The 13595-nt window shown below is 40.3% G+C and overlaps 1 protein-coding gene across 1 annotated transcript in view; it reads left to right on the forward strand.

Annotated features, from left to right (window-relative positions):
• Nucleotides 1-1166: 1166 nt before the first annotated feature.
• The window catches only part of LOC121522464 (receptor tyrosine-protein kinase erbB-4-like), a 536924-nt gene continuing 524495 nt past the window's right edge, over nucleotides 1167-13595 (forward strand). Inside the window, exon 1 of the mRNA XM_041806890.1 lies at nucleotides 1167-1245. Coding sequence (XP_041662824.1) covers nucleotides 1167-1245 — 79 coding nt within the window. The remainder of the gene's footprint in view (nucleotides 1246-13595) is intronic.

Raw genomic sequence — 13595 nt, forward strand, 5'->3', positions numbered from 1 at the left:
AAAGTGCTAAAGTCTGAGCAGCAGCTGGTTCAGAAAGTAATAACCTTTAATAACATTGTTTCCTCTGCTCTCATTACCTCGTTTTTTTCTGCCCCTGCAAAGTCACTGCTTTTAAACTATATAAAAAAAACTCAGCGAGCACAATAATAGCACCATCTAAATGTTTTGTGTGACTTTTATTTGTGTCATTTACGCTGAGCCACCCCTGGGGAAATGATTATCTGGGATATGGAGAGATATTTGCTTTGAACAATAATGCACTGTAATAGCTCAGGGAGAAAAATGGATTCTGTGCTTAAGATGCAGAGTGAGAAAATAGCTTTGGTTTTAATTTGACGGTCAAAATTCCATCTTTTGTAGCTTCATCGTGCTCCATGGCATTCTTACACAGTTTGGGATGTATCTTTTGAGGAGCAGACACTGTAATAAGGATAAAATGACACATTTCTACTATACACCTTATATGAGAGTAACAAAATCTCCTCGATCTCCTTCAAAAGCACATCACTCGTAAGTGCTGACAGTTCAGTTCAGCAGAATTTACAATACGAGACCATATTTTATTTAATCTGGATAAGATCTTCAAAAGCGCAAAAGGAGCCAACTATGAGAGATATTCAGATCATCTGACACCTATAAATCCTTCTCGCAATATTTATCTCCTCGGTGTGACAGGTGCAACGGAGCCGACGCGCAGATTCATGGGGGTTTTGGCAACTGGGGGCAACCAATGGCAGCTCGCGCGGTGTTGTGGCTGGCGGGGTTTCGGCTGATCGTCGGGCACCTGTGCCAATCAGAGGATCAGTGGGAGGAGTTCAAGGGACTCGGAGGTGTGTCTGAAGAATACGAGTCTACAGCTGCATACTGTATCCAAGTCGGGGAGTAATGGCATGAGTTCTGCTTTATACTGTTTAGAGAAGCTTTGCAGTGCGCACGCTGGAACCACTTATCCCACTTTTTTTTCTGCTTTTAAATTGAAAATCTGACCGCAAGGCGTTGAGCAGCGACGCGGAGGACTGTCAGACAAACTTAGTAGAGAGAGACTTAAGTCCCCAAACTCAGAGGTGGAGGAGAGGCTTCACGCGATCCATCCTTTCTGGCTGCTTCAAGGAAGGATACGCTGCTGGACATGTGAATTTAAAAGGAGATACTTTCCAAGCACAACAATGAAACCAACGACTGCCCCTTGTTGCTTCGGCTTCCTCCTGACTTGCCTCTTGTTCGGGTCCAGCTCTTCGCAATCAGGTGAGTGAAACCATCCGTGTGCACCCCGCGGTGCGCAGATTTGTGGATCCGTGGTGCTGATCGGCGCGCGCTGAGCGCAGTGGCACAACTATTTATCATCACACTTTCTCATTTTCTGTTCTTCTTTTCTAAAGAAAAACGGGTAGCAGGGCTTGATCAGATTAATTCCCACACGCCTTGTTGTCATTTTCATTATCAGTCTTTTTCTCCATGTGGATTAAACGTCTAATTCACAGCCTTAAAATGCACCTTTAAAGCCTGGCGTTTGGAGCGCAGGTCTTGTTTTCTTCAGATGGCACTTTCAGGCATCATAAATCTGTTCTGGTAAACTGAATGAAACCAAGAGACCTGTTTTGTCCTCCTCGCGCACAGAGCGGCACTGTTGAATTGGGAGGGAGAGAGGGGAGAGATTTAATGTCCATCACACGTGTCCTTTGGACTCAGTGTGGACAAACACGGAGGAGTGACAGCCTCGCTTTACAACAGACCACTGTGCTCCTGTTCTCCCTCCTGTGGATACACGTGCTGTCTAGTGCACGGCTCGGTTTCAAAAGTTTTATTTATTGTCTCCCTACAAAACAAATGCAGGAGGGATCATAACCTGCAGCATCTTCACTGGTCCGTCATTTATTTGTATTAAAGTTTTCTCTCGTGCGTAATGGTTCCAAAAGCACCTATTTGATCAGCTGCCTCAAGTTTTCAGTCACAGTGTGATCGCTGTTGTTTTAGTCCTGATGTGTGCAACTCTCTCACCTGTGCAAAGGGCGATAACAGCGCTGAACATTCATCCATATGCATTCTGTTATCGGGATAAAAGCAAAGCCGATTACCGTGAAATTACATTATTCCTCATTTTATGGCGAGTCCCCTCAGGGAGGCTGTGAGCCGTAGTTTGACTATCAGCTTTGTAGCGCAGAGGACTTTCACACAGTCAGAGGCAGTACCGTTTCTACAGGGCAGCGGCGCTCTTTACGCACAGGGAAACAAAGGTGCGATCAGCACCTATGTGCATGAGGGGTAGGGGGAGTGTATGCATGGAGGTGCTTATGTGGTGGGGGATTTAGAGACTTCAACATAATCAGTTTTGCCTGGACACACAAAAGTGAAATAAAAAAATCCCTCATCATAGTCTCGTCATCACCTTCAGGTGCGACGATTATGATTACAGGAACAAAGACGCACATGTCAAGAATTTGCGCACGATCACGTCCAGTGCCTCTCAGTAAATTCTGTCTAATGTCTTATCTAATTACGATTATGAAAAGAGACAAAAGTGAATCAGTTTTACTGTTCAAGTGAGTGTTTGAAAATCTACAAAGGGTGTGAGACAACTCCACTCTGTTCACTGTGTGCTCGTTGTTTTTCTTTCGTCATGTTGTTTTTCTTGACAGGAGAATTCTATCTCGTTGCATCTTTTTTATATGCTGCTTTAAAATCTTCAAAGAAGTGAAACTCTTTTTGTTGTCTGGTTGTTTTCAGAGGATAAGAGCCTTCAATGAGACATATTTGCAATGTGTTTGATGCGCACGGTTTCAGGCCCTTAGCTGCAACACATTATGTGTGTAAGACCTGCGTCCTGTTTAATAGCAGCTGGAGTAGATGATGATTGGATTAAAGGGTGAAGTTTTGCTTAAAGGAGGAAATGCTGGAGGGGTGGGGATTTCCTTCTCTCTTTATGCTCAGAATATTGCTCTGCTGCCATGAGGAAAACAGATTTAATTAGCTCTCTGACTCTTTTTAATGGAAATTGTATTAAGTACAGTTTGATCTATTTTAGGGAAGTTTGGCAAACGAATCTGTGCGTACTTTGGATGCAGTTGGATCTTTATTTAACTCATGATGTTTAAATCTATTAGAATCAAATGGAAATATGTCAGCCATAGCTTAAGGTTGGCCTCATGCACTTGTAGAGCACTGCCTCACACTGGCAGGCTGATTCCATCCTCTATGAGCTCCAGACGTGTGCAATGTTCATTGGAAATTTAAAGAAGAGAACGGGAGGCAGATCACATAAATCAACACAAACATAAATGATTTGTAGATTCTGTTAGAGGCAGCCTGTAGGAAAAGTGATGTATATTTCGCTAGAAAACAGAATGGCACACTTTTACGCGCACATTTGCTCAATTTTTCCTCCTAACATCCCTTGACACAGGGGTTTAGCTCTCTTAATGAGTCATTAAAACACAACTTGATAAAGTGGGCAACTTTATTCTTTTCTCTTGTCATTTCCCCAAAAGCTGTAAAAATATGTCCAAATACTTTCTTACCAATGTTGAGGATCTTCTAAATTATGCAACTTCTCAGCCAGTATGGAGAAACACTTTATATCAGACTTAAACTAGAGCCCAAAACAGTATTGTAGAGTCAGTGGGTTTATACATGGCACTTGGATAATTATCTTAAAGGTCCTGCTTGCTCTCCACTCTTCATTTTTATGTCTCTTCTCTACAGCTGGAGGCTTGAGGTGGGAAATACACTCAGCTGCTAATTTCTAACCATATGGCTAAATTCCAAAAGTCTCTCTCTCTCTCTGTTTATGAATATTCATATAGTTTGTGCGCAGGAGTATGGTGAAGTCATCTGTTCCAAATGCAACCATGTGTGCGTGTAGAGTGGGTGCTTTTTCAATTAGCATGTGGAAAAACATCCTCCTTAAATGACCCAGCTCAACACTGTTTCTTTTTACCTTTATCAAATTAAAATAAGTTTGAATTTAGAGACTTGTATTGAAAAATGTCCAGACTGGCCTCTAGAGTTAATCGGAAGTTTGACGATACTTCGTAGCTACACCCTTTGATTATTGCACTGATAACTAGACCCATGATGTGGCTGATATGTGAGTTCATGATACATCACAATGTGAACAAGAGGAACACTGAGAATCATAGAGAAGAAAACATGAGGATTTGTTTGCTCTTTTCCCCTTTTTTCACTCTTACCACGCTGCTGCTGAGTGACACTTCTTCTTTGTTGTGTATTCTTTTTTTCCGCCCAGTCTGAAGCATAGGGAAAGAATGGTGTTACATTAAGCGGCCCACACATCCCCGCTTCGTCACAAAGCCCTCTTACAGTCATATCTTTGCCTGCTGTCGCCTGATAAAGGCGCTTTGACCCTTCTCTGCCACCAGGCTTTTTTATTAGAAGAATGGCGGTCTTTGATTAGGAGGTGATCCACTTCCATTTGTTGGAAAAGGGGAACGTGAACCTCTGTGCTTTCATCTCCTCTGTGTCTGTCTGGGTGAGAGATGAGCAGCAGTGTAAGGCCATTAATCCTCTATATGGAAAAATCTGTGAAACAAATACAAGTGAATGCTGAATCCTCCTTTCTTGCTTGTACAAATGTGTGCTCTAGTCAGGCTTAGATTATTTGGTTAATGAGATGCATCAGTGGATGTTGATTAGCGATTTAGATCTGTAAATGACATACCAGTGCTGTCCCACGGTCCACTCCTTCCAAAATATGCTTTCAAAGTATAACAAACCCTAGAGAGGACAAGCTTAGACTAGTGGGTTGATGAGATATAATACTGACTGTTCATTATAGGTGTTCCACTTCCACTGTTTAAACCTTTTTTTTTAAATTTTCTATTTATTATTATTATTATTATTATTATTATTATTATTATTATTATTTAGTGGTGTCTGTCATTCCACACCCTGTGGTGCTTGTTTTTAAATGTGATCATAACCTAGTGTGGACAAGCTTTGATTTTTGGGGGGGTTATTGTGATTCATTTTTACTATCTTTTAAAGATATATTTCGGGGCTTTTTATATCTTTATTCAGAGAGAAAGACAGAAGATATAGTGGGGAACAGGGATGAGAAAGTGTGGAAAGGAGTCACAGGCCAGATTTTAACCTGGGCTGCCCACACACGGAGAGCGACCAAACCACTAGGCCACATAAATGTGATCTATTATTGAATGTTATTTATAGATGTAGATCTACCAATCTCCTCCCTTCATCAGGCAAGATTTTGACGTATTAGAGGTGTCTGATTGTCAACATTTTGTGATACTTTAAAGTGGATGAGTATAAATAATTTGATTAATGAGATAAATCATAGATGTATGATGTAGACGTCGCGTTCTCCTTCTTCTTTCAAAGTGAGGTGTTATTATAACTTGCCAAGCAGATGGATATGCCTGTTTCTGTGTTTCTCACTGGTGAATCCATCTTGCAAAGCTCCCGTCTGAACCGTTTGGGCCTGGTTAGAAAGTGACAGGACCAATCAGTGACGAGGGGCAGTACTTTCAGGCGTGGTGGAGTCACGATGTAACCAAGCCTGTAAAGATGTGACAGATGTTCATCCAGTCACCCTCCAAGTTTTCTTTCAAAGGCTCTGCCCTTTCCCAAACACTGTCTATGAGTGGTTTACCAGATGGATGTGTGAAACAATCCATCTGGCATGCCAAGTTAGTGTTAATAGTTAATTTCATCAAAATAGCATTGTCCTATTGTCTGTGTCTTGCAATACGTGCATTAAAAGTTGATCAAACCCAGTGCAGACAAGCTTAGATTATCGTGTAAATGAGATGAATCATAGATGTGCGATGTAGATGTAGCTCTGGTGATTCCCTCCTCTTTCTAAGTGAGTTTTTGACAAACTAGAGGCATCCCACTGTCCACTTTTCTCCGAATGTGTTTTTAAAGTTGATCAAAACCTAACATGGACATGTTCAGATTGCCTGTTTAATGAGAATCCTTGTTGGATGTTAATTATCAGCATGGATCTCCTCCCTTTGTTAGAGCTCAGTTTTTGATTTTGTCTGTTTTTGATGTATTTTTTGCTTTGATTAAACTTGTTGCGCGGTACTTTAGTTGTTGTTGTGCTAGGTTGCTGCCTGCATTAACTCTCTGTTGCAGAAGTGGCGACTGTTAACTTGGATGTTGTGCGTGCTACATTTATAAATGCATGTGTGGTGTATGTGACTTGGAAAGCTGCACCTATAATCTGACCACTCTCTATTGTCATCATGTAGGGATGTGCTTTTAAAGTTGATTGAACCCTAATGTGGACAAGCATAAATTATTAGATTAATGAGATGAATCATAGATGTGTGATGTAGATGTAGCTCTGATGATTCCCTATTCATTTCAGGTGAGTTTTTGACAGACTAGAGGCGTCCCTACTGTCAACACTCACCCTAATGTGTTTTCATTGTTGATCAAAGCCTTGCGTGGACAAGCCCAGCTTATCTGTTAAATTAAATCATTTTTACATCTTAACTGTGGATGTAGGGCTCTGATTATCTCCCCTTGTTCAAGCTTGTAGTGGTATTTTTTTCCCACACCTTACCAGGTGTTTTCAAAGCTGACAGAACCGAGTGTTGACAAATTTAGATCATTTGGTTGATGTGAAACATTAATGCAGTGTTTCCCAATCATTTTTCCTTGGAGCCACCCTGCAGAAAAGCTGAGCCAACCCAAGACCCATATGAAAAGAAAAATGACACATTTCTGACAATATTCAACATTTATTTTAATTGTTTCATTGATAAAACCTTACGAAAATAGGCCACTCTATGTTTTTCTTGATACAAGCTTAGAGGATTTTGTTGATGAGACACATTATATGCTAACTGTAGGCATGGCTCTCTTGATTTCCTCCCCTTCTTTTCTACTGAATCTTTGACAATCTCACCGTATCCTTTTGTCCCACACCTCTTTTTATGTTCCTGACAGCCAAGAGCATTGAACACAGCTAACAGAATTTTTGAGGAAAAGAAATTCTTACCATTTTTATTGTGTTTCCCCCCCCCTGGAGATTTCACCCTGCAGACAGATAAAGAATAAAAACCCTTCTGTTTGTGTGATCTACTCTGTGGTTCCATTGTGCGAGTAGTGGAAACCATTAAGTTTGCTATAAATCTCCTCAGTACTCAACAAACAAACTGTGTTTGAACTGATGGCATCAAAATAAATGTGTAGCACCCGTAATGTAGCCCAGTAATCCCCAATGAAAAATGGCTCTAATATTCCAACAGGGACTGAAAGTGTGTGCAGTAGCCGGTTCAATAGTGAGTATATGACCCTGTTGTCGCTAATGTTGCTGCTTTTTGTTTGGAATCTGCTGTATATTCTTTAATTACTACCAAAGGGACTTGTAGCTTTTATTCTTGTAGATGCATCTAAAATGTTCTAGATTCTAGAGGAATTCTTTGTTAAGGAAAACAAGAGGGAGTTGTTATTAGCAGTATATCTTTGTGTAGCTTTAACTGCACACATTGTTTACCAGTTTTGATGCACTGATGATCTCATAAGCAGTCAGGCTGCAGCCTACAGGGATGATTGGATGGTATCCTACAGGACCTTTTCAGGCGTGCACCCTCATTTGTCACCTGTAGTTATGAACGCACCATACCTGTGCATGTGTATTTCCATGTGTCATTGTCAGCTCAGCTGTTAAACGTACCTCTTTCCAATGGATGTCATAATTGGACTGGAGAGTGATCCATGTTTGAACATGCTTAATTGTGTCACATGTGTATTTCAAATGCAAAATCTATAATTGAGGCCTGGCTTGCTTCTTCTTCTTCTGTTTCCCCTCCCTCCATGCTCCTTATGAATTTGTGCTCTCTTTTAAATGAGCAAGCTTTGAGATTTTGTATATTTGAGCAAGAATGAAAGAGAAGAAAGCAAAATAATGATAGCCTTAATGCCTCACAGGCCCTGAGAGCTGAATACACAACAAACATGTCTCTTCATTAACAAGGTGGAGCAACAAACACTCATCTACATATTCATAAGCATGGTCACCTTTGACTGTATACCATAGATAGTTTTGGCAGGTTTGGGATTAGGCTTCAGAGGCAAGGAAATCAATCTATATTTTAGTTAGGGTGGCAAATGTTCATTTAGGGCCACCAAGAAGAGCAAGCAGCATGAAAAACAAAATATCTGATGCTGCTACCATTCAGCTTTTTTAGTTGAGGGGAAATGGGTAGGACACAAACAACACTCAAAGCAAAGAGATAGAGGGATGCTGTGTCATGCACAGAGCAGAATACTGTCAGTCAAAAATACCTGCATGCCTGCTTCCTCTGTTTCTCCATGGCTGCAGGATTCAAGTCTGCTATCTAGGCAAGTGAGGTGTTGTTAACAAATAAAAATAGCAGACTAAACCTAAAGAACTGCTGGGCCCCTGAAAGGTTACCTAGCGAGATGTGATTTAATGCTATCAATGCTTCTGCGTCATATCAGCTATCTTGGTGCTAGCCTTTTGGCTAATGCGATTTTTTTGAACTGGTAAAATTCTGGAGACAAACAAAGTTTATTTGCAAGTAACTGCTGTGGTCTAATGTATGAATCTACTCTCTCCTTGCCCTTTCTTTTCTTTTTTTAGCAACAGTTTTCTTTTTTGATTCACTGACATGGCCTTGCACAGGCCAGACCTACTGGCCTAAGAAATATGTTCAAGAGGCCAGCCCATCATGTAAACGCTACAAAAAAATCACACCAGTGTAAGGCAATGGGCTTAACATTTTTAAACAGGATTCATTTGACTGAAGCAACAATATTTAAAATGTGTGCTTTTGTTTTGGTCATCATTGCATGAAAGCAGGATGGACCGTTTTTGCTGTCCCTTCAGAGGCCCCAGATAGCTTTCCTTTTTATTTACCCTTATTGGCAGCCTCAATCATAACACCAGTGATGACAGTGTATCCTGACTTTTGTGACCAGGGCGGCAAAATTAGGGAACTAACATTGTGCAACGTCCCTTCCTGCTCCAGAGTGACCACGCAGGTCAAATGTTGGACCGTTAATGAGTTTTCACTGGCTTAAAGCCAGCGATCACTCTGTACTAGCAGGAGCTGTAGTTTGGCTGCCTGTTAACAGATACACTAACTTGTTAAAAATGTTCTAAAATGTAAGAATCATCACATTTAACGCGGTTAAAATGCACACATAAGGTGTGTGATGTTGGTTTATGAAATCTCTCATCAAAGAAGGGACCATTTGTCTGGTTTAGCTGAAAAAGTCGGCACAGACACTCATAAACATATCATTTTAAGATGCAAATTATTACTCTGAAATATCTTTTTTTAATGCAGTAATCACTTGCTATTGGATTTTGACTCTCTAAGTGTGATACCGTATGTTTTTTTGTATGTTGAGCATTTAAATTGCCAATGACCCAGTCTTTTACATTTACCACCATTTATTATGATGGAACATTTTCACCTGGAATGGGTTTGCATCATTTCGGCAAAGTACCTAGATGGGCTGAATCTATCAGTCCAGTGGTGGCATAAAATTAAGGTGTAAGTACTGCAAAGTGCCACACAACTGTTGCATTAGTGTTTTTTTCCAATTTCAAAAATGGCATGGAAATATGAAATGATAAACAATGATACTATGATGTACAATGCTATGTATAATTAAGTGATGTGATACTATGCAATGCAAAATGAAGCAATGCAGTGTGATACTGTCAGTGGGGTATCATGCAATGTAATGTGATATGATTCAGTATGATATGATATGGTAAAATAAGATACAGTATGATAAGATAGAGTGATGATACCATACAATGCAATACAATTATGACATTTCCAGTGGAGGCCAAGGCTATCCTCACACTGTAATAAAACTCTACCATCTCTGTACCCTGAGACAGTCATTCATGCTGATAACATGACGCCATGACGTTTGGTGACACTGTCTGTCAGCTCATGCTTTGACTTTGCGGTCGTGTGAGAGAGCTCAGCACACATCTGCTGATCCTGTTTTCACCTCTGAAACTCCTGCCTCCGAAGACGACAGAAGAGGGATCACTTTGTCCCTCCTATTATACCTCTGCGACGTTCATGGTGAAAGTGAAACCTCGCAGGGGCTTAAATATTATAGCTTTAAATGGCACCTATGTCAAAAAACCATACCCTTTTCTTAATTGCAACATCTAGAATTGACATAAAGAGCAAATAGCTGTTTTATTATCCTCTATAAATTGGAAAAATGCTACCCAAACCTTGCATACTGTATATAATGCTTGCACCCTTAATTTTTCTATCTGCAGTCTTGTCTGAAGTCCAGCAATGTAAATGTGGGTTTCCAAAATAAGGAGTCATCAACCAAAATCCATAAAATTCCATAATAATGTTACAGGAAATGTTTGAGCTGTCGCTATGATATAGATAAAAAATAACTATTGCTATAAAAGAAAGTTTAATGCTCTAATCATTTTATGTTTTCCTGTATTCTGTTTATTCAACTGTTATTATAGGATAAATGAAAAGTTGTCTTTGAGTACACACTGGTTCCAGTGCGTCACACACTCCCACGCACTCACACAAACCCACACTCATACAGCCTTCACCCTGGGCCATCACTCTGAAGTTTAAGGCAAATACGCCCTGATCCAGGCCCTTGAAAGCCTCACCCTTGTGTTCACTAAACATCGTAGATGTCATGGATCCTGAACGCTTCATGTACGTCTGTCAGCTTTGGAGACTTTTGATCGTCTTTGTTGTTGCCGCTCCTCTTCTCTGAATAGGAGAAGCTGCGTCTGTCCTCCGCGTCCTCCTGCAGGCCTGCAGGAGGCTGTCAGGCACCGACCCTTTTGACAAGCACGTTTTGAAGCTTTCAAAATGTGGTGACAAAGGGTCTGGGATAACATGAGCGTATACTGTATGTGTGTTTGAGTGTGTGGTGACTGTGCCTGTCAGGGTTTGTTTGTATGGCTGCATGGTTGGAGGGATAGAGGGTGACTGACAGACTATAACCAAGCTCCAGAGACTCTCTTTCTCTCTCTTTCTTTGCTCCAGCGTCTGCCTGTTCCTCTTCCTCCGCCCACCCTCTGCCTTCATCTCTGCCTTTGTAAGCCTCCACATAATGTGGGAGCATTAAAATGACAATGGAAATTATGGCTAATCTTTGTTAAGACACAGTCATTACTGCCGCATTTTAGAACCAGAGTCGGATGATAAGAGTCGGTCTGCCGTGTTTTTTTCCCCTCCCTCTGAAGCGACAGCCTGACATATTGGAGTGATGTGTTTTATTCTCAGTTTTGTGTGTTATTTTTCTATTCCCGCTTAGAGTTAATAATTGTGGCGAACGTATGAAAGGATGATAATAGGCTGACAACTTGGGCATGAAAGACTAGCTCCACCTTCAAACGAGCTTTTCATGCAGTTCTTCCATGTGGGAGTGTGTGTTAAAGGGCTGATTTCTCCCAACTCTCTCCTCACTCTGTCTCTTTTCCTCTTTTAGTAATCCCCTTATAAAATATTCATAGCTAATCTGCATTTACAATGTAATTACAGACAGGCTTTGAGTGATATCGGATATGGCCGGCGGAACACAGACTTCACGCAAATTTTTGATTTGGTGATTTGTGCGCTTGAATAAATATGACAGGGTCGGGGTGTGTTATGGAAAGGTTAAGGTTTAAAGTCAGTGTTAAATAAGTTATAACAAACATTTTTCCAACCTTTGTGGTGGATTTTCCTCTTTCAAAGAGCCCCATGTTGATATATTTTCTCATCCATCTACAGCTTTTTGAATTTTACTCACTAAAAGTGATCGCGTTCACCTCCAGCAGAATGAAACGTGACAGTACTGCCTCTTCAATGTTTCTCTTCCTGTTCTGATGTTTTTGGGCCCTGCTGGCCTCCGTTTAGTGCTAATGGAGCAGTGGTGGTGCCCCGCGCGCTATTCTTGCAGGTCGATTTTTCACTTGTGTTAGAGGAGAGAGGGGGAGGTTGGCGTCCTTTTAAATGAAGCACTTGGCGTTTGTGACCTGTAATAAATGAGTTTGCAGTCAGTCATGGCAGCTGTAAGGAGACATCTGGGAGCAAGGGGAGAGAGAGAGAGAGAGAGAGAGAGAGAGTCAGACTGGGAGACAGTTTATCTATGCGGCAATGAAAAATGGCTGCGACAAACATGCTATCACTTATTTAAAAGAACAGTAGTCTTATTTTGAAACATTTGTAGTTATAGGAAACCTTACCTTGATACAGGTGCAATGACTACCATGCTTTCTCCTGTTAGTTAGGGAGGTGGGTTGGATGCATTTTGGCTTCGTGGACTTTTTATGTTGTTTTGGTTTCTCTCAGTTAGACGAAGTTTGTGTGTTAATTCAAGCCTTAGAACCCCAAAATTTAACATTAATGAAGATTAAAGCAGCCAAAAGATGAACTATTTAATCATGATTCATCTCAGAGTTCATTAATCTCCATGTCCTTGTATGTTTCAGTTAAACAGTTTTGTTAATTCAGTTTGGATTTTTGTACTGTCTTAAACTAAGTGTAGATAAAATTGAAACTTCAGCTAGATCAAAGATTATGGTATTAAATTTATAATGGAAAAAGGAGCTTGTTATGGGCTGAAAAGTAAAGTAAAAGAATGGAAAAGAGGTGCAGATGTCTTTTGACTTGACCGCTGAGCTTTCTGGGAGTTTTAAAGTGAAAGAAGACATCAAGGAGCAGGGTTGGCTTACATCACTGTGGTGCAGGGGGAAGTTGCATTGGCTTAACCAAAGTATGCTGAAAAGGACAATGAAGCATGCGATCAGTGTTTTTAAAAACAATAAATAGACTAAATATGACCTTAATCATATTGCAATTAATGCATTAATGCTGAAAAGCAAAAAAATATATAATTTTTCTTTTTCTTATAAAATCGATAAATTGTTTTTTCAGCTTACATGCCTTTATTCAGATAGGGCAGAGTACCGAGTTAGAAACTGGGGAGATAGATGGGGGAATGACATGATGGAAAGGAGCCACAGGCCAGATTTGAACTTGGGCCACCTACTTTGACAAGTGCTACTTTGACATGTACATTATTGTACAAACATTATTGTATGACTTCTGCAAAGTTTCACTGCAACAATAAAAATGTTAGAAAATTAGTTTTTTTTAAACTTTAGAATATTTCAGCTGTATGTTTCTGAGACACATTTTTAGTTTGAAGTAAACAGCACTCAGTCACTTTAAGTGACAAATTATTTGACACTCAAACCTTAATCTCAATTGTTTTCCCTGAAAGCCTTTGGTTACTGGGCACTTTTGCACCATGAGTGAAGTTACCCTCTCAGTTAGAGTCCTGCCTGTGGGGCTAATATTAATATAGCAGAAATAATGATCTGAACTCTGTTGATAAGCACTTTCGAGGCCAAAGACGCCTTTCAATCCGGTAATTGTTGAAGTTAGCTTACTTTTGGTGGCATGATTGTCCAAAATTGAAAAATGAGTCACGCACTTAAAAAGTTACTGTAATCCATTACGACATATATTTTGTGTATTTTTAACTTGTTTGGCTTAACAGTGTGGGTTGGGCCCATTCAAGCAAACTTGCAGCAACCATTAGGATTATGATATCTATGAGTATATTTAACAAAGAAA

The sequence above is a fragment of the Cheilinus undulatus genome, linkage group 15 (genome assembly GCF_018320785.1).
Source record: "Cheilinus undulatus linkage group 15, ASM1832078v1, whole genome shotgun sequence".
NCBI classification, from domain to species: Eukaryota; Metazoa; Chordata; class Actinopteri; order Labriformes; family Labridae; genus Cheilinus; species Cheilinus undulatus.